Source organism: Dasypus novemcinctus, chromosome 7 (assembly GCF_030445035.2).
Source record: "Dasypus novemcinctus isolate mDasNov1 chromosome 7, mDasNov1.1.hap2, whole genome shotgun sequence".
NCBI classification, from domain to species: Eukaryota; Metazoa; Chordata; class Mammalia; order Cingulata; family Dasypodidae; genus Dasypus; species Dasypus novemcinctus.
Genome location: NC_080679.1, coordinates 90,036,175 through 90,060,093, shown reverse-complemented (window position 1 = coordinate 90,060,093; position 23,919 = coordinate 90,036,175). Strand labels below are relative to the sequence as shown.

General features: G+C 35.0%; 1 protein-coding gene across 20 annotated transcripts in view; it reads right to left on the bottom strand.

The window, feature by feature from the left end:
- The window catches only part of BAZ2B (bromodomain adjacent to zinc finger domain 2B), a 472,255-nt gene that overhangs the window by 21,662 nt on the left and 426,674 nt on the right, over window positions 1–23,919 (bottom strand). For all 20 annotated transcript variants that reach the window (XM_058300804.1, XM_058300822.1, XM_058300811.1 and 17 more), the window contains 8 exons: window positions 23,713–23,853; window positions 20,546–20,800; window positions 19,642–19,856; window positions 18,385–18,459; window positions 17,335–17,578; window positions 10,152–10,214; window positions 9,099–9,243; window positions 48–700 (listed from right to left, as the gene is read on the bottom strand). In XM_058300804.1, coding sequence (XP_058156787.1) covers window positions 48–700; window positions 9,099–9,243; window positions 10,152–10,214; window positions 17,335–17,578; window positions 18,385–18,459; window positions 19,642–19,856; window positions 20,546–20,800; window positions 23,713–23,853 — 1,791 coding nt within the window. The remainder of the gene's footprint in view (window positions 1–47; window positions 701–9,098; window positions 9,244–10,151; window positions 10,215–17,334; window positions 17,579–18,384; window positions 18,460–19,641; window positions 19,857–20,545; window positions 20,801–23,712; window positions 23,854–23,919) is intronic.

Here is a 23,919-nt window from a genome sequence, read left to right as displayed (position 1 = left end):
CAAAGATTAGATAAAGCAACATAAAGATGAATCACAGCAGTACCAACCTGAAGAGGTGATAAAGCAAACGGATTTAGGCCAACAGGATTCTGAGCAGAAGACCCAAGAAGTGGAGCTGGGGCAGGTGAAGGTGACTTAGGTGGTGGCTGAGAGGGAGGAGCCACTAAAGAAGCAGGTGACATATCAGCATGGGTAAGTGAAGTTTCATCACAAGGTGTTCTTGGCAGAAGGCTAAACCATTGCCTGTTCTTTTCAGTAAGTGTTTTTAATAACTGGTCATTGGGGAGAGGACTGTAGAACTTTCCTGGACCACTTAAACAAGTATTAAACCGGGTATTAGAGTCTGTCTTTTCCATGTTGCTTTGTGTTGCTGTTGATTGGAGGCTGCCTAGAGAATGTTTTCCACTATTTTGATAAGATAATGTGCACCCATTTGCACCACCATTAGGTCTGGAGGTCATAACATCTGACTCAGGAGGCATCTTAGCTACTTCTAAAAGCTTGCTTAATTTGGAAAAAGAGCCAGGTTTCTGAAGAAATAGATTGGTGTTATCTTTTTCTTTAAGATCTTCCTTTTGCTCACAATGATCTTTATTTAAACAATTTAAAGTGTCCCCAGAAGTTTCAAACATTTCTTCTTTGACCTGGATGCTTTCTGCCTTTATTAATTTTTCTTTTTCTTTTGCAATTTCTTCTAGTCCTACAAAATTGAAAAGTATTATGAAGATCAGTTACTCCAGATGAAACCACTAAATTAAAATTTACAACTATTTATCAAATTACATGCATACTTCAGTGAATTTTTCTAGACTATCTAATGCTCTCCATTTTTTCCTTTTTTATTGATTAGACTTTCATTGGAAAATGAATGTATATTCATTTAAAAATTAAAATATAAATAACACAAAAAGTATTCAAAGCCCTATTTTGCAGCAAAATTATTCACATTTTTGAATAAAATCTTTTATGAAATTTCTACACACACATACATATACTTAAACCTGTTTAAATAAAAAAAATGGAATCCTCTTATATACATATTACCCTAACCTACATGCTTTACTGAATAATACTTTGTGAACATCTTTACATTTCAATAAATATACAACTACATCACCAATTTTAATGGCTAGAAAACAGTCAATGGAATATATCTTTTCCTACTGATGGACATAAGTAGGGCCCAATTATTCACTATTATAAGCAATGCTGTAAATGATGAATGTCTTTGTTATTTGTATCTTTGGACTTTTTTTCCTGATTCAATTCTTTAGGAGAAATTCCTGGAAATAAACTTACTGAGTCCTAACATGTACTTTTCAGAGTTTTTAAAATATGCTGCCAAACTGCCTTGTATAGAATCTGAACTAATATATACTCACACCAGAAGTGCCCTCAATAAAATTAAATAATGTCAATATTTTTATTTTTGCCAGTACCTGGGAGTTGAAAATTTTAAATTTGCATTTTTCTGATCATTGGTAAGGCTAAATGTCTTTTCCTAGATTTATTGCTTTTCTCCTTTGTGAATTTCTAATTCATATTTTTGTCCATTAAAAAATCATTTATAAGAGCTCTTTTTATTCAATTTGAAAAGTAATATATAAAAATCCAAGGTAAAATATTCAGCAGTGAAGGGTTTAAAATAAAGCCCTTTCTACCTTACTCCCTATTTCTTTTCTTTAGAAGTACCTATGGTTTACAATGTCTTTATATCCTTCCAGAAAATTCACATGCATACATATGCACTATTACGTAATGGAATACTATTATTTGCTTTTCTGCAACTTAGAATAAAATCCAAACTCCTAACCAAAGTCTATGACACTCTGTATGATCTGGTTCCTAAAAACCTCAATACCCTTTGCATATCAGCACGGTTTCCAGGGTGCTCAGTATATACAGACTTTGACCCTCAGTATCCATTTCCCCTAGCACTGTTCTGAGGCCTGAAAGTCAATTTTATATCTTTAGTGTTACTTAGAGAAACTAAGTGCTTTCTACCTTTCTCATATTAACCCATAAATACAGAACAAGGTATAGCATTTTGTCTCTTAGTGTGTTCTTGTTGCATGCTTCTGTCCTGTAGAATAATGTTGGGGGCTGGCAAGTTACCTCTTACTAATAACCACTGTTGTTATTAGCACCCTGTGTGTCATCGGTGGTTTGGGTTACTATGCTTTTGTACAACAGTTGGTGCCCAACAAAGTCTTGATGTCATGGCTTTTTTTTAAATACTAAGGAACTAAGGAATAAATTTTGTGGTTTTTAAAAAAGATTTATTTATTTATCCCCCCTGCCAGTTGTCTGCTCTCTGTGTCCATTTGCTCTGTGTTCTTCTGTGTCCATTTGTATTCTTGTCAGCAGCACCGGGAACCTGTGTCTCTTTTTGTTACGTCAGCTTGCTTTGTCAGCTTTCTGTCTGCGCGGCACCACTCCTGGGCAAGCTGCACTTTCTTTCGCGCTGGGTGGCTCTCCTTACGGGGCGCACTCCTTGAGTGTGGGGCTCCCCTATGCAGAGGACACCCTTGAGTGGCACGGCACTCCTTGTGTGCATCAGTACTGGGCATGGGCCAGCTTACCACTTGGGTCAGGAGACCCTGGGTTTGAACCCTGGACCTCCCATGTGGTAGGCAGATGCTCTATTAGTTGAGCCAAATCTGCTTCCTGTCATGACTTTTTTGAAGGAAGGGGCCCAGGGGTAAAAAAATATTCCTCCTTGGGGTCTAAGGTAATTCATGGTTAGGTCTCGGTAACTATGCCTGAGGAAGGCAGAGACCCTAGAGTGGTGCATTAAAGACTAGTGGTGGGAAGCGGACTTGGCCCAGTGGTTAGGGTGTCTGTCTACCACATGGGAGGTCCGCGGTTCAAACCCCGGGCCTCCCTGACCCATGTGGAGCTGGCCCATGCGCAGTGCTGATGTGTGCAAGGAGTGCATGCCACACAGGGGTGTCCCCGCGTAGGGGAGCCCCACGCGCAAGGAGTGTGCCCTGTAAGGAGAGCTGCCCAGCGCGAAAGGGCAGCCTGCCTAAGAATGGCGCCGCCCACACGGAGAGGTAACACAACAAGATGACGCAACAAAAAGAAACACAGATTCCCGTGCCGCTGACAACAACAGAAGTGGACAAAGAAGAAGACTCAGCAAACAGACACAGAGAACAGACAAGGGCGGGGGGCAGGAGAGAAAGAAAGAAAGAAAGAAATCTTTAAAAAAAAAAAGACTAGTGGTGATAAGGTTTCTTGAAAATCAGTTCTGCCCCTTCTGCTTAGCACCTTAGAGATTTTCATGAGTTTTAAGAGGGTGGGTGATTCTACCAATGGAAGAACTTATATCACTGATGTGGAAGCAGTGGCCAGTGGAGGTTCTGAGGGCAGGGAAAGGAAAAAACAGGGTAATACGGGACATTTTTGGGACTTGGGAATTGTCCTGAAGGACATGGCAACGACAGATAGAAGCCATTATAGATCTTGCCATAACCTACAGAATTGTGTGGAAGAGAGTATAAACTACAATCCATGCTTAGCGGCAATGCTCCAAAATGTGTTCATCAATTGCAATGAATGTACCTCACTAATGAAGGATTTTAATGTGGGAGATTTGGGGAACAGGGCATATGGGAATCCCCTGTATTTTTTATGTGACATTTGTATAATCTAAGCATACTAAAAAAAAAAAGAGGGTGGGTGAATTAGAAGAGGAGATGGCAGCCCCTTTAGAAAGGAAAGTGGGACAAATTTCCACTTTGCCTCTGTTATAACATATGAGACAACTTGACTCCTCTGGATGTGAAGCCAGTAATTAAGGCTGAGTGGAAACATCAGCAGGAGGAAATTTAGAAGTATACAGTAGAAGAGCTGGTTTCTACACACACCTTGGATCTGTATATTTGTATCTTTTGTTATATTTGGGAATTTTTCAGCCATCATTTCTTTGAATATTCTTTCTGCTCCTTTCTCTCTTTCTCCTCCCGGGACTCGCACAATGAATATATATTGGTATGCTTGATGGTATCTCACGGGTTCCTTAGGCTCTTCTCACTCTTTAAAATTATTTCTGGATGTTTTCAATTGTCTTCAAGTTCAGGGATTCTTTTTCTGCCAGCTCCTATCTGTTATTGAGTCCCTCTACAAAACTTTTAATTTCTCTTATTGTGGTCTTCAGCTCTGTTTGGCTTCTTTTCATAATTTTCATCTCTCTATCGATATTCTCTTTATGTTCATCTATCATTTTTCTGATTTCCTTTAGTTCTTTGTTCATTATTTCCCTTTTGCTCTTTGAGCATAATTAGGGCCATTTTTTTTAGTCTTTGTTTGGAATAGCCTAGGTCTGGTTACCCTCAAATGATGGTTTCTAATGCTTAATTTCCTCCTTTGCCTTGGCCATCACTTCCTGTTTCTTTTTATGTTTTGTAATCTTTTGTTGAAACCTGGACATTTTGATATTTTACTGTGTTACTGCTGGAATTTAGACTCCAAGGCTTCTATTCCAGTCTACAACCGGACGAGGCACACCCTTGTGAAATCACTGTGGGGGCTCAAGAGATTCTGAGCTCTCTGTTTCTTCTCAGTCCTCAGTTACTGTCACTAATAAACTTAGTTGTTATTAGCACCATATATATCACTTGTGGTGTAGGTTACTTTGAATCTTGTACAACATGAATTTAATTTAATTAACTTTTCTCCCTGAAGGTATTCAAGGTCTGATCTCTTTTCTGTGTAATATTAATTGACAATAATGATATTATAGGGATTTTTAAAACGTACATTTAAACTTTTAAAAAGATGAATATTAAATCTAACCTTACTTTAAGTACAAATTCATTTTTAGGGAAATTTTAAATAGTATAAATATGAGGAAGGGAATAATATATAGTTAATACTGCATTAACTTTCATTATCCATTTATTTCATGACAGCTTCTACCAGTTGGTACTGATTCATCCTCATCAGCCTTGCCTCTTAGACATAGTAATTGCTTTTATTTTACAATCACTTTTTTTTTCTTGAGGTACCGGTATGGGGATTGAATCCAGGACCTCATATGATGGAAGCTGGCACTTAACCACTGAACCACAACAGCAACCCTGAGTTGGTATTTTTGTCTGTTTGCTTGTTGTTTGTTTTTGATTTTAGAAGGTACCAGGGACCCAACCCAGGACCTTCCCATGTGGGAAGCAGGCACTCAATTGCTTGAGCCATATCACTCCCTACAATCACTTATACGATCTCATTCTTTGTCTTCACATATGTTATGTCTTTCCAATTAGACTGTGAACTCTTTGTGGATGAGGACAGGTTAATTCTTTTGTATCTCCATAGTACACAGCACGTGTCACAATATAGGTCTATGTTAAACATTTGATTATTAAATAATGAGAGTTTTTTTTCCATTTTAACTAGATTGTAAGAGTAGGAATCTATATCTGCTATTTATTTATAACTTTGATAACAATAATATACCAGTTGCACATCCATTAATTAATTAACTTTATGAAATAATAACCTTTAAAGGAAAAATTATTCCTACTTTGCCTCTATTGTTCAATGATCGTAAAAAATAGTATAAGTTCCAATTAATATTTATATAGCACATTATAACTCTCTTAGATTCATTATTTAACACGGTCTTTATTACAACCAAAGAATTTATACAAAGCTTATTAAATTCTTCTTTTGTAGAGAGGGAAACAAGGGTCTAGAGAGGTTAAGTGGTAGGGCCTGTACAGAAACTGAGGTCTAATAACTCCAAATTCAATCAAAATTATTTTACCTGGGAGGCCTAAAAGAAAAAAAAAAATAGCTGTTTCTGTAAGATATTCTTATAAACCTTATAAAGACATTAATTATTTACTTATAGTCTCCATACATTATTTTTATTGTGACTGTCGTATGCAGCGTAGTATACTAAACACTGTGGAAAATAAAATTAATTATATATGAGAATTACAAGGTAGGTGGCTAAACCAGTGATTTAAATAATATGAGGATGGGAAGCAGACTTGGCCCAGTGGATAGGGCATCTGTCTACCACATGGAAGGTTCACAGTTCAAACCCCGGGCCTCCTTGACCCATGTGGAGCTGGCCCGCGTGCAGCGCTGATGCGCACGAAGAGTGCCCTGCCGCGCAGGGGTGTCCCCCACTTAAGGGAGCCCGATGCACAAGGAGTGCGCCCCGTAAGGAGAGCTGCCCAGCGCGAAAGAAAGTGCAGCCTGCCCAGGAATGGTGCCCCACATACAGAGAGCTGACACACAAGATGACGCAACAAAAAGAGACACAGATTGCTGTGCCGCTGACAACAACAGAAGTGGACAAAAAGAACACGCAGCAAATAGACACAGAGAACAGACAACTGGGGTGGGGAGAAGGGAAGGGGAGAGAAATAAATAAATAAATAAATTTTAAAAATAAATAAATAATATGAGGAAATAATATGTGTATCTCTGTGCTAAATAATGGTACAATTTGATTTTCTAGGGTTTCACAGAAAAAATTTGTTCAATATAAATAAGCCAGAGGAGAGTTTATAAAGGAGCTAGGTTTTGACATGGATTAAGATAGATAGATGAAATTTAGAGGGCTGAAGAAAAGGTGGGCTAGTACTATAATGAATATGATTTAACAAAGCATAGCATACAAAGGAATGCACAGAAGGGTTGGCCATGTGTTGAGCAACAGTGAGTAGAGTGGTCTAGCTAAATTCATATTAGGGAACAGTGTAAAGATAGTTTTAAGTGACATCTTTATACAGACTAAATGCCAGTTTTACACTCAGATTTATTATATCATCTTATAAGCAATAGGGAGTCACTTAAAGTTTTATGATACAATTGGAGAATATAATAGGAAGAGGGGGGTGTATATAGAGATGTCAAGGATAGTAAAATATTGATAAAGATTTTAGCAGTAAAAAGTTGAAGTCCTAGATAACATCATGGTTACATGCCCAGGTGTCTGAGAATGATGTGTCTCATCATCAAATTGAAGAATATATAATTGGTCTGGGGTAGGACTCATTTTTTAAAATAAAGCATCCAGGGAATTCTAATTACAGCTAAGGTAAAGAGCCATTTGCCTGAACACTTCTGATTTTCTCTGCTCTTAAGTCTGATCAAGGGTCTATACCCCAAAATGACTTGCAATCTTACATGTCATTTTAAACTAGATTTCTAGAGTAAAACATTTATGCCATTCCAAAAATCGCCTCCTTTTGATTCCACTGATTCAGTTTAAAGTATCACACTTTTTCTATTTAGGGTTAACTCATCATTTTTATCTCTGATTCCACTTTTGCTATATCTTACTCAATAATTTCTTATACCAGTTCTACTTTTTTTTAACAAATCAATGTTATTGATACATATTAATAAACATACAATTCATCTAAAGTGTACAATCAATGGTATTTGGTATAATCACATAGTTGTGCGTTCATCACTTCTATCATTATTAGAGCATTTTCATTATTTCAATAATAACAATAAAAAAAAACCAGACAAAAAGAAAATTCCGCACCTCTCAATCTCTCTATGCAGAATTCCCCCTCTGTACATAGCTGCTGTTTCTGGCTATTCTATTCAAAGTGGATAATCAATGGCTTTTAGTATAACCACAGTTTCGTACATTCATCATCTCAAAAATTCTACTTTTAATATACCTCTTTCAGGCTTCCCATTCCCCCTGTTGGCTCCTGAGTTTAGTGGCTTCCTATTTTTAACTGGGCTACTGAAATGGTCTCATGACTAATTTTTCCTCCCTTTCCAATATGTACTTTGCTCCCAGATTATTTATTTTTAGTGTAGTTCCCCTGCCTAAATTTGTCTCTGCCCTCAAAGAGCTCAGTCTAGTGGTAGAGAGAGCCATGTATGTCTAAATTATGATAAAATATTAAGTAGGATATATATCTTTCCTTGCTTTGAGTCTTCTATTATACCTGTAATGTCTCTGACCATTATTCAATCTATCTACCTATCTATCTATCTCTCTGACCTTACTTTCTGATATGTAGCTTCCTAGGATTCCTGAAAAGTATCTATGGAGCCATCCCTAGATTGGGAAACTAGTTTGTAGGACAGAGGCCTATTTGGAAAAGCTAGGCATTCTCCAAATAGATCAATTCAAACAATTCTGTTTTTGTTAGATATTCGGGTTCTGCATAAGATTTTCATTAAAAAGAAGGACTCTGCTGCTAAAAGCAAAAAGCTTAAAAAGAGTTGCTTTAAATAATTTCTATTATAGCCAACTATGTGATTAACCAATGTTCTGTCACCAATGAATTATAAACTTGTTCATGGCATGGATTATATTTTAAATATCTTTGTACCTCCTTTAGTGCCTGGAAATACCTGGCGCATTGTGGGTATTCAAAAAAATGTTTTTGCCTTCATATACCACCATGGAGTGGTATCTGTATTCTAGAACCTATAAGCACTGACTTAACACATAAGGAAATATCCAGACATAGATTTCTGAAATTTAAGAATATTTACTGAGCACATGAGCAGGAAGACACATAACGTAATGTACTGTACTAGTTAATGTAACAGAAATTGAGCCAGTGAAAGATTGGTCTAAAGGTAGAATAATGAGAACTGTGTGGTAATACAAAAATTCAGTAAAGGAAGAAGTTTAAAGGAGAAGGAGGTGATCACAAATTTTATCCATGACTAATACTTCAAGATCAATGAAGATTTTGATAAGGAACTTGGATTAAGCAAGTTATATCGAGGAGTATTACTAGAATGGACGCTTGTTGCAAAGTAAAGAATAAACCACATGTTGGAAAGCTAGACAATGGAAAGGATGAGACATGGAGCAACAGCTATAAAGGGTAATAAAGGTGAAGATCTTTGTCCGCTAAATAGGAGAAAGAAAAGTCTACGCTTGCTGTCAGAAGGAATGGCAGAAGAAAAATCATAGACAGGAATGAATATTTATCAATGCAAGGGGCATTAATAGGTCAAAAGGAATGGGAATCTAAGTTTTACAGTGTTTATCCATAAAGTGGACTTGATTCTGGAAGCATGAAATATCTTGAAGTAACAGAGCTTTTAAAAATATGATTTCTTATATTACTTTGTAATAGGTTTAAAATTCCTACCTTCTCCACTCTCCATGCCTTCTACAAAAATCCCCCCACATTGGGGAAGAATCCAGTATCGGCGTCTATAACGATCCTGGCCAAACATCATTGAACGTAAAGAGTGAGAAGCATCAAAGAGCTTCCTTCTGTACTGACTCTGTTGCTGTTAAAAAATGATACAAATACTCAGGTTATGGGTATTAAATGCTTTAAAAATTAATCTACAAACAACCTTACATTATGCCTTTAGAGCAGGTAATTTTCACTACTGGGAAAAGATAGCACATTACTTGCTCAACTTCAGTTATCAGTAACAATTGTTTTAAGGATAATTGGAATATATTAGCTCCCATAGATTAAAATAGATTTATTTTATCAGGTATGTTATAGTTAAGCATGTTTTTATACTTGATAGTAAATAATTAAATAAGTAATTGATCAGATCTATTTTTGCCTATTTTTATACTCATGCAGCAAACCTAGGTAATACAGGACTAAATTTTGGGATAGATCTATGATGAAACTAAAACTGATAATTTACAGGCATCTCATAGTATTAACATCATGACTTCTCAAAAACTCTTGTTTTTCTTAACAAAACATTCATCTGAAATTTCACTAAAGCTACTGAAATATCATTTCTAATGGGAAGCACATAAATATATAGTTTATAAATCCAATGTAAATAAAGTTCACAAACATACAAAGCAAAATGCAACAAAAAATGCTGAAACTATTCCAATGAAATCTGACTTAAGTGTTCTAAGTAATTAATTTCAAGAAATAAACAATGCATTTATTGATACTTTATATTTACATGAAGAGCTGAGAATATAGGTAGGCCCTTTTTCCATAGGCTCTAACTTAGTTCAATATCATGTCTCAGGAGGTAGAGTTTTAACTCTGGCATTAAACATTTAAAGTGTAATTGTGAGAATGTATTTAGAGCTCTTCATTTTAATTATTCACAAGAAGTTTGTTTTTACTTAGCAACCAAAAAAAAAAATGAATCCCATAGAATGTGGATTTTAAAATACTGTAACAAACACCTTTAACCTGACCAGTGCTTACTTTACTCAGTTTCTCAATCTGTTTTTCTAGCTCTTCAACACTTGCTGCTTGATCACCTTCATCCTATGCATAACAAAAAAAGTTTTAATATTTATGTTTTAAGATTTACTTGTTCAATCAATCAGCACTTATTTGATGGACACCTCCTATATGCAAAGTATTATGATAGGCATTGTCAAAATGATTAAATCAGTTCCTGCTTTAACTAATAACCTGACAGGGAAAAATATAAAACATGTGTCAGTGGTAGGAAGCTAAAAAGATTTCAAAAGAGGTAAAGGGCCATGGAGTTCAGGGGAAGGCAAGATAAATTTATAGTGGGATTTTATACTGAGAGAGGCTTTATGGAAAAAGTTGTATTATAATTAGCTTCTTAAGAAAGGTTAGAATTTTAGCAAACAGAGAGAAGAAGGCAGGAAGCTCCAGAAAGAGTTTGACATATATTGATATGAAAGGTGTGTGAAGATGTAAGGTAAGAAATGAAGCAAAGATGACTTGAGGGCTAGATTGTGAAAAGCTATAAATGTTTGACAATGGACAACAATATGATCCTTTGAGGGAGATTAAAAACTAAAACTATGTTTTACAAATATTAATCTGACAATAGTTACAAGATGACCTGGTGGAGGGAAATGACGACGATTGGTAAACCTAGCTAGTAGACTGCTGCACTGATTCTAAGATGGAAGGAGAATATCAGCCTTATTAAGGTAAGAAATAGGAATGGAAAAAAGCAATGGATGTAAGATATATAGTTAGAACTGATAAGTGCTGGCAACTCATGGATATGGGGTAAGGATGGGTAAGGGAGATGAAGGAGTAAATTATGATTTTAAGGTTTTACACCTGAGAGCCTAGAAAAATACTGGTACCACTAATTGAAAGTCATGTTGAGAGCAAAGAAGGTAAATTATATTTTGAACACGTTGTGCTTTAAGAATAAAACAATTTCTACTATATATAGTACTAATTTCATAAATGGAACGTTTGTATGTGGATATAAGAAATTTTCCTTCTAGAATATTAAAACAGGAAAACTACCCCCATGATACAGAAGTTTTAGAGGAATTGCATAAAGTAATAGAAAGTACATGGGCTTTTTTTGATCTCTGCTGCACTATTTAATTTGGGCAAATTACTTAACTTTTCTAAGACTATTTCCTTATCTGTAAATTGGTGATAACGTTATCTATAACAAGGGATTACTGTGAGGACTAAATAAAGATGGCTCTGAAAACAACTAGTAGTTTCTGGCATATTAATAGGTGAATCAGGTTAGGTTACTCTTCTTCCTTCTAGAAACTGTTCTTTAATAAAACGAGGATACACCTTAAATTTAAAAAGTAAGAACTTGATTTTAAATGTTCACTTTCTACAAGAATTTTTAGAAAGCCACACCGCCACCAACCATTCATGAATGAAGATTTCTAGATATGATGATCTATCCAACTAAACAAATTTAGTGAAAGGAAGACCTACATAGTTTTACCACTATCTATCATTTATCTACTTATCCAAATTTGCAGGACCAAGTTATGAAGACATTTAGGCATATTTTTTGTCCTAAGAGTAAACCAAATTTTATTTGGGGTTTAAGTAAAACGTAAAGGAGAACAGTTTTGATAATACTTAAGTCTTGACTCTCAAATAAATACTTACATATCTATATGATTCTCAGGTGATCTTTAACCAGCAGGACAAATGTCTGATAATTTGTTTATGTAAAAATGTAATTAAATAAATATTTGAAATAAGACATTCAAATAGCCATGTATCTGCCAAACTAACTGTCATTTTAAAGACTATTCTTATAACGAAAAAGACATAAAATGTCCAAGATTTATTTATAGGACTTCTGGCTAATAATCCTTATAATTTTCAGAAATATGAAGGAAGACCAGAGAAAGGAAACTGCAGCAAAACTGCAAACACAGAGTCTATCTCTACCATGGTTCCCCAAGTTTTCTCAACCAAAAGAGATTGCCATTCTATGTCCCTATAGTCCAGAATTTAATTGTCCCCATAACCCCTTATGTGCCAAGTTGTGAGATTAAAGCTCATGTAGGTCTCAACACAGACCTAAGTGTTACGGAAACATTCCATCTGCTGAAGGTATCAAGAGGGAGAAGAGGAAATCATCTTTGAGACAAAGGGCTATGACTCAGTGAAAGCATTATCTTCTAAATGAAAAAGATCAAATGAGTCTCAATGGAAAAAATCCTGGCAATTAATCCTTTAAGGAGGATAACTATTAACACTCTACCTAAAACTTAATCAAGAGGTCAAACATCTTTTTGGAAGAATAAGGTGCCTATCTTTGTTAATCAGGTTCATTAAGTAGTAATAATTTTATTTATTTAGGAAATGAATACCATTCTTCAATATAAAGAATAACTCTCATATCATTTAAGGAAGTGTTAATTTGGCTTTGTAGGCCAAATTTAAAAATAAGTCTTAGTAAGTTTTAAAATTGTTCTCTCAAATTAACAAGGTATAAATTTGGCAGGATTTTGATCAATAAAATCATCTCATCTATCTAACTCTGTAATTCACTACTACTTTAAATGACACATCTGCTCTAAGAAACAGTAATAATGATTTTCAAATACTTATTTGTAAAGAATAAAGTGTATGGTTTATTAATTCTCCATGTGAAAATGCCAGGTAAAAGAAATAATGTCTGCTAATAAATTTAAATTTAGTGGGATAAGTACCAAGTGGAATACACTGAAATCCCAATTTCAGCATTTATGATATTAAATGCTGAAAAGGGATACTAATTATGTACAAAGGTGATTAATATTGATTAGAAAAGTTAATTCCTGTTATGGAAATAACTCTATTTGCCAAATGAAGCAGAATGCTTATAAATAGTATTTTTTGTTTGGGTAATTAATTTCTTATACCTAAATTACAAACCCTTACATTATTTGTCACAGGATGAAAGTATATGATCAAATGGTATCAAAAGTACAACATTATTATAATTTATATCTGCAAGGAATCTCACTTTAGTCTCCTTTTCAGATTGGTACCCTTAAAAGAAGTATAGTTCACTCTAGTGACAATGTAACATTTGGAGGGTGGATTTATGAAAACATTTTACACTTATGCTATTTTTCCTTAAGAAAGAGAACTGTGTAATACATGCTTTTATAAGTTCTTCTGTATTACTATCCAGATTCAGTCATAAATTTGGTTCAGTAATTTATCATTGGTCCTTACTGGATATTATTCTCATACAATCTACCAATAAATTCATCCCTTGAATCCTTCTTTCTTCATTTCTCCTGCAGCATAGAGTTGATTCAAGAAAGGAAAAGAGTTCTTTCTAAATTTCCTGAGCTGAATACTACTAGCATTGAAGGCAGAGGGACTGATTGGCTGTCTATGGTTTTTTGTTTTCTTTCAGTGCCATTCTAGTAAAAAAGGTGAACTTCAACTTTTTATGTCCCGTTCATACATGTTCATTTCCACATACCCACACACACCTCCCTATCTCTAAGACCTTGCCTTCTTCCCTTTGGCTTACTCTTCAAAGCAAGCCCCTTTATCTTGGTTAATTCCCCTCCAATACCTCTGGGACCTTATACCATTACTTATTCTCTTTAATCATCAACGTACCTATCTCATTTATTGGCTCTTTTTTTTTTTTTAAGATTTTTTTTTTAATTAAAAAAAATTTATTTCTCTCCCCTTCCCCACTCCCCCCCCAGTTGTCTGCTCTCTGTGTCCATTCGCTGTGTGTTCTTCTATCCTCATCAGCTGCATGGGAATCTGTGTTTCTTTTTGTTGTGTCATCTTGCTGTGTCAGCTCTCCGTGTGTGCGGTGCCATTCCTGGGCAGGCTGCACTTTCTTTTGCACTGGACAGCTCTCCTAACGGGGCGCATTCCTTGCATGTGGGGCTCCCCTATGCGGGGGACATCCCTGCATGGCAGGGCACTCCTTGCGAGCATCAGCACTGCACATGGGCAAGCTCCACACGGGTCCAGGAGGCCCGGGGTTTGAACCTTGGACCTCCCATGTGATCGGTGGATGTCCTATCCATTGGGCCAAGTCCACTTCCCCCATTTATTGGCTCTTTTCCTTCAACCAAAAATTATTCCAAATTTTTCATATCTGAAAAATTCTTGGCTCTCCATTCTCCTCTAGCTACTATCCTTTCTTATGGGTACAATGGTTGTACCCATAGTCATCTCCACTTGCTCTTGTTCTCAGCCCATGATAACCTGACTTCTGTACTCACCTCTCTAAGGAAACTACATTTGCTGGCCTAAGTTACCAATGACCTCTATGTTGCTAATCTAATGAATACTCTCAGTCCTCACTGCACTAGATTCCTTGTACTTCAACTTTATCACTCCCTTGTTTTCAAAATGTTGTTTTCTTGATTTCTGTTAACACTACATGTGTAAAAAAGAGTTAATATAACATAGTAGACCTGACTGCTGTCCTTTGGAAGGCCTGCTTATAAGGTTGTCCTTAGGAACCTGAATTTCAGAAGAGTTCCCCCCTCCTAACTGACAAGATTGGAGGGGATAACTGATTCTAAATTGTTTGTGTAAACCATGTGGTTTGCTGCACACCTGTTTTTCTTCTGAGTGTCTGGAATTTTGGCTATACAGACGTTGCCTATGTGACAGCCCCCCAAAAAAACCCTAAGGAGCTTGCCTGGGGACAACTTTTCATATGTGTTATCACAACTCATTGCTGAGGGAATTAGGCCCATTCTGTGTGACTCCACTGGGAGAGGACTCTTGAAAGCATGTGCCTGATTTCCTCTGAATTTCACTATATGTACCTTTTCCTTTTGCTGATTTTGTTTTGGATCCTTTTGCTATAATAAATCATAGCCTTAAATATGTTGAGTCCTGTGAGTCTTCCCAGTTAGTCATAGAACTTGGGATGGTCTTGGGGACCTTCGACCCACTACAGAAAACTCCTAGCTCTCTCATTGTTCCTTCTTGAACAAGAAGGCTTGTGAACTGCTATTCAAACTCATCCACTCTCATGATTTTAAACTGTCATCTATGTCCTAATAGATTCCAGATCTATATTTATTTTCAGGACTGAACTCTTCTTTGTCTCAGCCTCTTATATACAATTGACTGCTGAACTTCTGCATAAGCACGTCAAACTCAACATGTCAAAAATAAACCTATTATCTGCCTTCGAATATCTGTTTTCTATTCCCCATCATCTATTTAATCTGCTCCTCTGAATTTCCTCTTAGTTAATGTCAACAATAGTATGTAGTCTCCCAAGCCAGACAGGAATCAATCCTACTTTTCCACCAACCCACACAGTAAATTTACAAGTCCTGTTGTTTCTTCCTCCAAAATATTTTTTGCATCCCTTCTCTTTCTTCACCTGAACTACCATTGTTCTAGTTTCAGGCTACTTACATCTCATCTAAACTATTGCAATACTCTTCTTGACTGATCTTCCTACCTTTGACCCGTCCCTACTCAAATCTATTTTTTTTTTTTTAAGATTTATTCCCACCGTCCCCTCCCCGCCGCCCCGGCTGCTCTCTGTCTCCATTCACTGTGTGTTCTTCTGTGTCCGCTTGTATTCTCATCAGGTGGCACTGGGGATCTGTGTCTTTTTGTTGTGTCACCTTGCTGCGTCAGCTCTCTGTGTGTGTGGCACCACTCCTGGGTGGGATGCAGTTTCAAGCAGGTGGCTCTTCTTGCACAGGGGCCACATCTTGTGTGGGCCAGCATTCCTGCATGCAGCAGCACTGCGCATGGGCTAGCTCACCACATGAGCTAGGAGGCCCTGGGTATCAAAACTTTGGACCTCCTATATGGTAGGTAGACACTCTATCTGTCGAGCCACATCCACTTCCCTCAAATCTATTTCTTTTTTTTTTTTTAAAACAGATTTATTTTTTATTTATCTCTCCCCGCCCCCCCTTCCTCCCCCTGCCAGTTGTCTGCTCTCTGTGTCCATTCGCTGTGTATTCATCTGTGTCCACCTGTATTCTTGTCAGTAGCACCCGGAATCTGTGTCTCTTTTTGTTGCGTCATCTTGCTGCATCAGCTGCATCAACTTTTGCATCACCATTCCTGGGCAGGCTGTGCTTTTTTCACACTGGGCGTTTCTCCTTATGGGGCACACTCCTTGTACGTGGGGCTCCCTTACATGGAGGACACTCCTGTGTGGTACAGCACTCCTTTTGCACATCAGCACTGCGGGTGGGCCAGCTCATCACATGGGCCAGGAGGCCCTGGGTTTGAACATCACATGGGTCAGGAGGCCCTGGGTTTGAACTATCCATTGGGTCAAATTCGCTTCCCTCAAATCTATTTCTGTCTTCCACAGACCTGCCAGTGCTACCTAAAATCAAGTCTGAATATGCTGTTCCCTTTATCATCCCCTTCAATGGCTTCCTATCACCTGATAAGCATAAAATTCTACTCATCATTGTTGGGTATGAGATTCTCTATTAGCATTGAACCACTTATAATTCCCTTAAATCATATTGTGATTCCATGCTTCTGTGCCTTTGCTCTTTCTGTTCCCTCTGCCTTGAACATTATTCCCTACCTTCTTCCCTAGGTTAACATTCAGCCTAGCTTATAGCCAAAGCTGATGGGTCCCAGAAAGTCTTTGTGGGAGTTTATTCCTCAGAAAGTCTAAATATTTTTCTTCTGTATCTGCCTAGCATATTGTAAATACCTCTACCAAATCAGTTAAAACATTAACAAATTACATTTTCTTTTTACAAATCTTCTTCCATGAGACTGTAAATTGAAAAGGGACTTTTGGTGCCTTATTCATCTTTATGAGAAGTGCCTAGAGTTGAAGGTATAATAACTACTGTTTGGAAATACGTCAGTTTCACTAAAGCTGACAACACTTTTAAAGGCATGAAGTATCATATAGATATAAGATAGTATGCCAACATAATGAAAGAGAACACCTGAAATAGTTCTCTGATAAATTCTCAAGCAATTATTTAGAAAGAAAAAAAATCACTTCTTTTATTCAATATAAGTGCTTTCTATGTATAGGCATTCTATTCAATATATACGCAACCATCACAAAAATTGTTATGAAGTGGCTATTAAAATATTCAATTTTCAGAAGAAGTTGAGGCAAGTAGGTATCAAAAACAAAATTCAAACCCAAGTCTGTTAACTCCAAATTCTGTTTTATTTTCAATGTTTTGATTACCTCATCTTCACAGGTATCAGTCTTCTTTCCTTTTTTGTCTTCTTTATCTTCTTCATCCTCATCATCTTCATCCGCTTGGTCATCACTGTCATCGTCATCATCATCATCATAATCACTCTCTCCTCCCTTCCTTCTTCGCTTGCGTCCTGGAGTGGGTGTGCCCAATAGATTTTGTTCTTCTCCAAGATCAATGCCACCTGAAGTGTCTCTTTTACCTGTTTTCTTAGCATGAATGATTCTTAGCCTTTAAAGGTGACAAAGTATCATGATTATGGAAGAAAAGATTTCCCTGTATACTTTCAAAGAGTATAGGAAGCATTTTAAGCAAAAATACCTTACAGTACCCTCTCCCACGGTAAGCAATAAATCAATTACAATAAAAATTACAATTAAGGATATTTAGAAATATATTTCCATAAATTATGGAATAGTAACTTTTAAGAGTTATTCTGAATATCTCTCTAGAATTAGAACACATTAAAAAATAAACTTAAGCACAACATATTAATTCTAACAATGGTCAAGTGATGATTCCTGATCCCATACTATCAGAATGAGTAGATTTCAACTTAAATTTTTGCAAAAAAAAATCCTCTTAACATAGAGGTTGTGTAATTTCAGCAGAATATTTCCTGGAAGGAAGCTAATTAAGTTTTAATGTTGGGAGAGTTTGGATGTCTTAGGCTCTCTCAAAGCAAACTTTAATTAGAAAGTAATTATGAAAAAAGTGATAATTCCAAACAGATTCTTCTATTCATGACCAAGGCTACCTGATAGCAACAACAACCTTAAAAATTATGATTGCTTGACTTCTTTCAAAGAAAAAAGATAAAGTGACTTTCTTTCAAGTCATATAAGCTCAATGAATCTCATTAAATCTTACATTCATTGCAAATTCTGGCCCTGAGGTTTGTTAATTTTATACTCCATCTTAATTAAGCATTATGTTTTCTAATTCTTACATAAAATGAAGTTTAATTTCTGCCTATGCAAATGAGGAAACTGTACAAGGAGAAAACTGTATATTAATTTTAATATGACAGGACTTACTTGCGGAGTTTACCTTCTACCACCCATTTATCTCTTCTCAAATTTGACATGTAATCAATATTCTTGTCAATTTCACTGCCAATGCAAAAATATATTGAAAGACATAAATTAATACTAATTCAGTCAACATGATAAATAAAAACGATATAATTGACATTGCACATGTGTTTATACATGTATTCCCATATGCTTATACATACATGTATATTTTGAAAAATTATTTTTTAGTGGCTACAACATTAACATTATTAAAAATTTTATTTGCATATATTTAATATCTGATAAATTCCAAAATCATGTGTAAATCAGAACTCACATCAATATTTATATAAATGCAATATATATGTACATGAACATATATGAGTATGTGTACATAAATATCCAAACAGTATGTTTCTCTTCTTTTAAGGTAGTACCATAACGTAGTCTTTACAATGAAATTATGTGTTGCTTTTTTAAAAAAAATAAGCACTACTTATCATTACCATTTATTATGTTTGTGATTAATGAAATTATTCTTTCATGAAATTGTAAAACTTAAATATCACACTTTTTGGAATGATTGCAAAAAGAATTGTAAAAACAAATGAAAAGACATTAATATAGTATGACAGCTAAGATATGCACAGAAAACTTAAAATGTCCAGCAATTATAGAAATGCATGGTTCTGAATATTTGGATGCACCCTTTTCCTAGAAAGGATCATAATTAAAATATGTAAAATAATGAATTGCAAGAACAGGTAAATATAAATTTGTTTACCAAATCTTGACATACTTCAGTGGAGGATTTAACTTTGAATCTTAAGTGAGAGTAAATACTTCAAAAAAAAGTGTCATTTAATAAATTGATAAACCAATAATCTAAGGTTGAATTAGAATATAATAAAATATAAAGTGTCTAGATAATTCACTGAATGGTTACTAAGAAAATCAGGTAATAATCTTTCCTCAACAGATGTCAAGGAAAGAAAAATAATAAAAATTTCTAGTATACAAAAATTAATAAAAATTATTAAATAAAACACGTTACAAAGACTACATATAGTATGATCCAAATTTTCTTTTTAAAGGACTACAAAAATAATTAAAATATTTTTCATGGTTATTTCTAAATGGTAAGATTAAGTGTAATTTTAATTTTCTATTTATGTTAGTTTGTTACACACATTTTTCTCAAGCTATTTGTATTACTTTTGTGAGTGGACAAATTCAAAATAGAAAAAAAGTCATCAGGAAGACTGGTTATATGCTCACCTCACCACACTCTTGCTGCATGCCAGTTCATTGATCAGGAAAGCCAACACTGAAGCTTTTTGTGCTGGAGTGTGAGCCTGAAAAGCTTTAGTCTTCAGGCTTTCAGTAAGCTCAGTTTGTCCACAGTGGGCTTCCATGAAGATCTGTAAAATCTCAGAAACGTTGTCTCGATTCACACCAACATTCAGCAAATGCTCTCCAAGAGCTGTTTTGGCCTATGAAATTTGACATTTTTATCGGTTTTGATCATAACCATTAATAACATAAAAACAATAAGATTAAAAATACTGGTGTTACATGGTCCATATTTTACTGACAATGGCTTTTATTGCCTGTTACACTGAACAAATGGGGAGATGGAGGAAAAACTAACAGGTGTCTCTCTACAATATTATCTAGAATGAAGTTGAGTGAAATGTGAATCTTAATTGGAATTATGAGAAATCTGAACTTATTTGAGTATCCACAGAGTATAATGTATTGGTCTGTAAGTAGGCCTTGATTAGCCTCAGTTATTTACACTGATTCAGAGAGAACAAAGTATACTTTCAGAAGGTACAGACAAGTTCTTAATGCTTTATGAATTATTAATTCTCTCGTTTTGGGGACTACTACTTGGATATTTCCTCAAACCAAGTTGGCATTTCCTTTACGTTAGAGGGAAAAACAACAACAACCAATAACTCGGGAATGGTTCACATTCTTTAGGCATTATACCCCAGGTTTTTCAAGGTTTATGCTAAGTGTAACTTGAAGCAAATCTACATTTAACTTTATTAGACATTATGGGGAAAAAATTGCTTCTGTCTGCACAATCTTCTGTTAATATGCTAAAGATAGTTATCAATGCGCTGACAGTAAGAGTTTTAAGATAAAAAAACATGCAACTTTTTTTTTTTTTTACCTTGTATCCTGTAATTAGACCTGGATCACATACAGCAGCTGAGAGCAGCCTCACAAGCAAGTCTTGTACTTCACCCATGCTGTCCCCTATATTTAGTAATCCCTCTTGAAGAACACTCAGGTTTGGAACGTCAATATTCACATCAAAGCCCAAAACTTTACCAAAGTTTCGTAAGAACTGCACCACCATGAGACAGTCTGAAAACGTACTTCCAGAGAGAACAAGTCCTGGAATACGAGGCAACTCTGGCAAAGGCTGGACATATAATAAACACATAAACAAAATAATAAACAAAAAAATTAAAAATCATGATTTTGCTTTCTCTCTTTTATATTGTACCAGTTGTTTTCCCTCCATATGGTAAACTTTCTGCAACTCTCATGGTATTTAGCATGGGGTTCTAAACACAAGTAATTACTCAATAAATTTTGGTTGAACTCAATATGAACTAAGATCTCTGCAAAAGAGAACACTAATTTTAATGCACTTATATACTGCTATAACAAGGATTATGTAACTGAAGCAAAAATTAAATAACTTATAACAAATTTAAATTTCAAAGGTACTTTACCATGGACATACTGAATAGGGTGTGTGTACTTTTTTATTCTAATTGTGGAGACAAATTTATAATTTACACTTTTTTGGTAGCTCAGAAACTAACAGCATGTATCTGAGGGCTGTATAGTTGGAGAGAATAGTACCATCACTGGCTAATGAATGCAGATAAATTACTATGTCTAAACGATCAGAACCCATGACTCTGCACATCAACCCAGTTAAATGTAACCCAGTCTTTTGATTTCCCTGTATTAGTAACATATTATTATTGACTTTCAGCATTAAAGATTAGAAAGTTGCTTATGTTGCTACTTCTCAAATATGTTCACATATTAACATTTTAATGATTAAATTGTAGTACCAGTTGTTACAGATATTTAAAAAATTCAGTGAATAAGGCATTTAAACCTAAAATATTTTTGCCCATAGATAGGGCTCGATAAAACTACTTTAAATTTTGACTGGAAAAAAAATGTGACTGTAAATATTTCTATTTATCTTCATTGGTCCTTGTTTAAAACTGTTCTTCAATCCTGCACTTAGTGAAATAACTAACCATGACTTTTTCTACTAATACTGTGTGGAAACACAGAACTATGGATAGTAGCTGATACTGTACAAATCTTTTATGTTCCATTTGAAAACCTTATTAAACACATGCATTTCTACATAATTCTAAGGTAATTTATGTAACAAAGCTAAGAACATGGACTTAAAATGGACTTAAATATTTGATATATTTGATATAGTTCACATGGATTAAACGAAAAGATGCAAGAAAAGAAAGCTCATTTAGGATTTAAATAAAACTTGCTCATTATAAGTTTATTAAATACATTAACGATATATCTCTATTCTGTGCTTAGGAAATTTTGAATGTCCAAATGACTAAAACCAGTAAGCATACTTTCTAAAAAAATTTAAATGCACTGATGCTAAGTAAATAAATATAATATTAATATAATTCAATCCCTAATTGGGTATTAAAAATTTGCGTTAAGCACTTTAGAAAAGAGCTTATGTATATGAAGAGACAATCATAATTTATGTCCCAGATGCATATGGCTCAGGTGAATATGGAATATAAGTAAATATGGAAGCTAATGGCCAAGTATAATAATAATATATTATTGGGACAGTATTAGAGAGATGATATGCACTAGTGATATAATTTTCTATAAATCTCTTTTAACACTTTTTTATTTTTAAAGAAGTTTTAGGTTATATAAATGTTATATCAAAAATATAGGGGATTCCCATATATCCTCTTTCTCATATTAACAACATCTTTCATTAGCCCAGTACATTTGTTACAACTGATGAACACATTTTGAAGCATTGCTACTAATTATGGACTACAATTTACATTACAGTTTACACTTTGTTCTGCACAATTTTATAGGTTTTAACAAAATGTATAATGGTCTGTATCCATTATTGCAGCATCAAACAAGATAATTCCAATGTCCTAAAAATGCCCTCAAATTATATCTATTCTTCCCTCTCCTTCCCCTCGGACCTCTGGTGGCACTGCCTTTGTATCGGTGTTACAGTTCTTGGATTGCTATAATGATAATAACTCTAGTCCATAGTTCCATTCCCTCCTTATGTTTGTTCATTCCTCAATCTTGAGGATTTTGGGATGGTGATGCCCACTCTGTTTCTAATTGAGATGGGGTTTAGATCCCATGGGGCAGATGGATAGAACTGTTGTATCTACAGTTAAAGATACTCTTGTTTTTGGTTATGGGCATATAACATCTTAATTACAGCCAAAACATATTTGATTTTTACCCAAAGTATGTGAAATTGTGCTCATTAAAAAGATTATTTTAATCTTTCTAAATTTCCACTTTTATGTGTTTTAGCAACATTTCATGTCTGTGAAACAATATGGAAGAAAAAAAACACTTAAGAGGTACTTAAGTTGGGCACAATTTCAGTTTTCAGGATAACTTCATGGCTCTGAAATTTAACAAACTAGGGCTTGAATCCAAATTGCCACTTATTGGTTGTGTAATTTAGAACAACTTCCTTTACCTTGCGTCTCAGTTTCTCATCTGTCAATGCAGAAAAATATCAACTCACCAGGATTATGGTTATGGTAAGGATTAAATGAGATAATCCATAAAAAATATTTAGCATAGTGCTAGAAAGTAGTAAACATGCTCAATAAAGGTTACTTTTAAAACACTGAAAGAGGTTATAGATTATAAATCCTATTTAAATTAAATATATACCAGAGGATGGGGTGGAGTGGAGTTAGATCTTTCAGTGTTTGAAGACCTGGAAGGACTAAATGAAACATGGAAATGCTGTCTACTTCTATAATTCTTCTTTGTAGATTTTAGCAGTACTTCTTAAATTTAAAAAAAAGGTTTGTCAACGCTCCACTTATATATTAAGAACTTTATATATTAAAATCAGTCCTAAAGAGGCTAACTGGTTGTTATCCGAGAAGAGGCCAATCAATTTAGATTTGTAAATCCACTGCTCTAGTTAAAAATGAAAGTCTTTCATAATGGCAGCTCTGGCAAAGGAATCAGGGAGGAACACAGGAAAAATTAAGTATTTTCATGAAATGATTTACATGATATGTAAATTACCTTTTGGTCTGCTAAGCACATGTCTTCATTAGGCTTCTTTAGCTCTTTTGCCATTTCTAATTCTAATCTTCGTTGCTCTAGTTTGCGCTCTTTATTTAATCTTTTCTCATCACGTTTTTCTTGTTTCAAGCGTTCTTTTTCCTTTAAAAGAAAACCATATCCACATATTCACCTTAATCATTAATGTGGCTGAAAAATCTCCAGTTA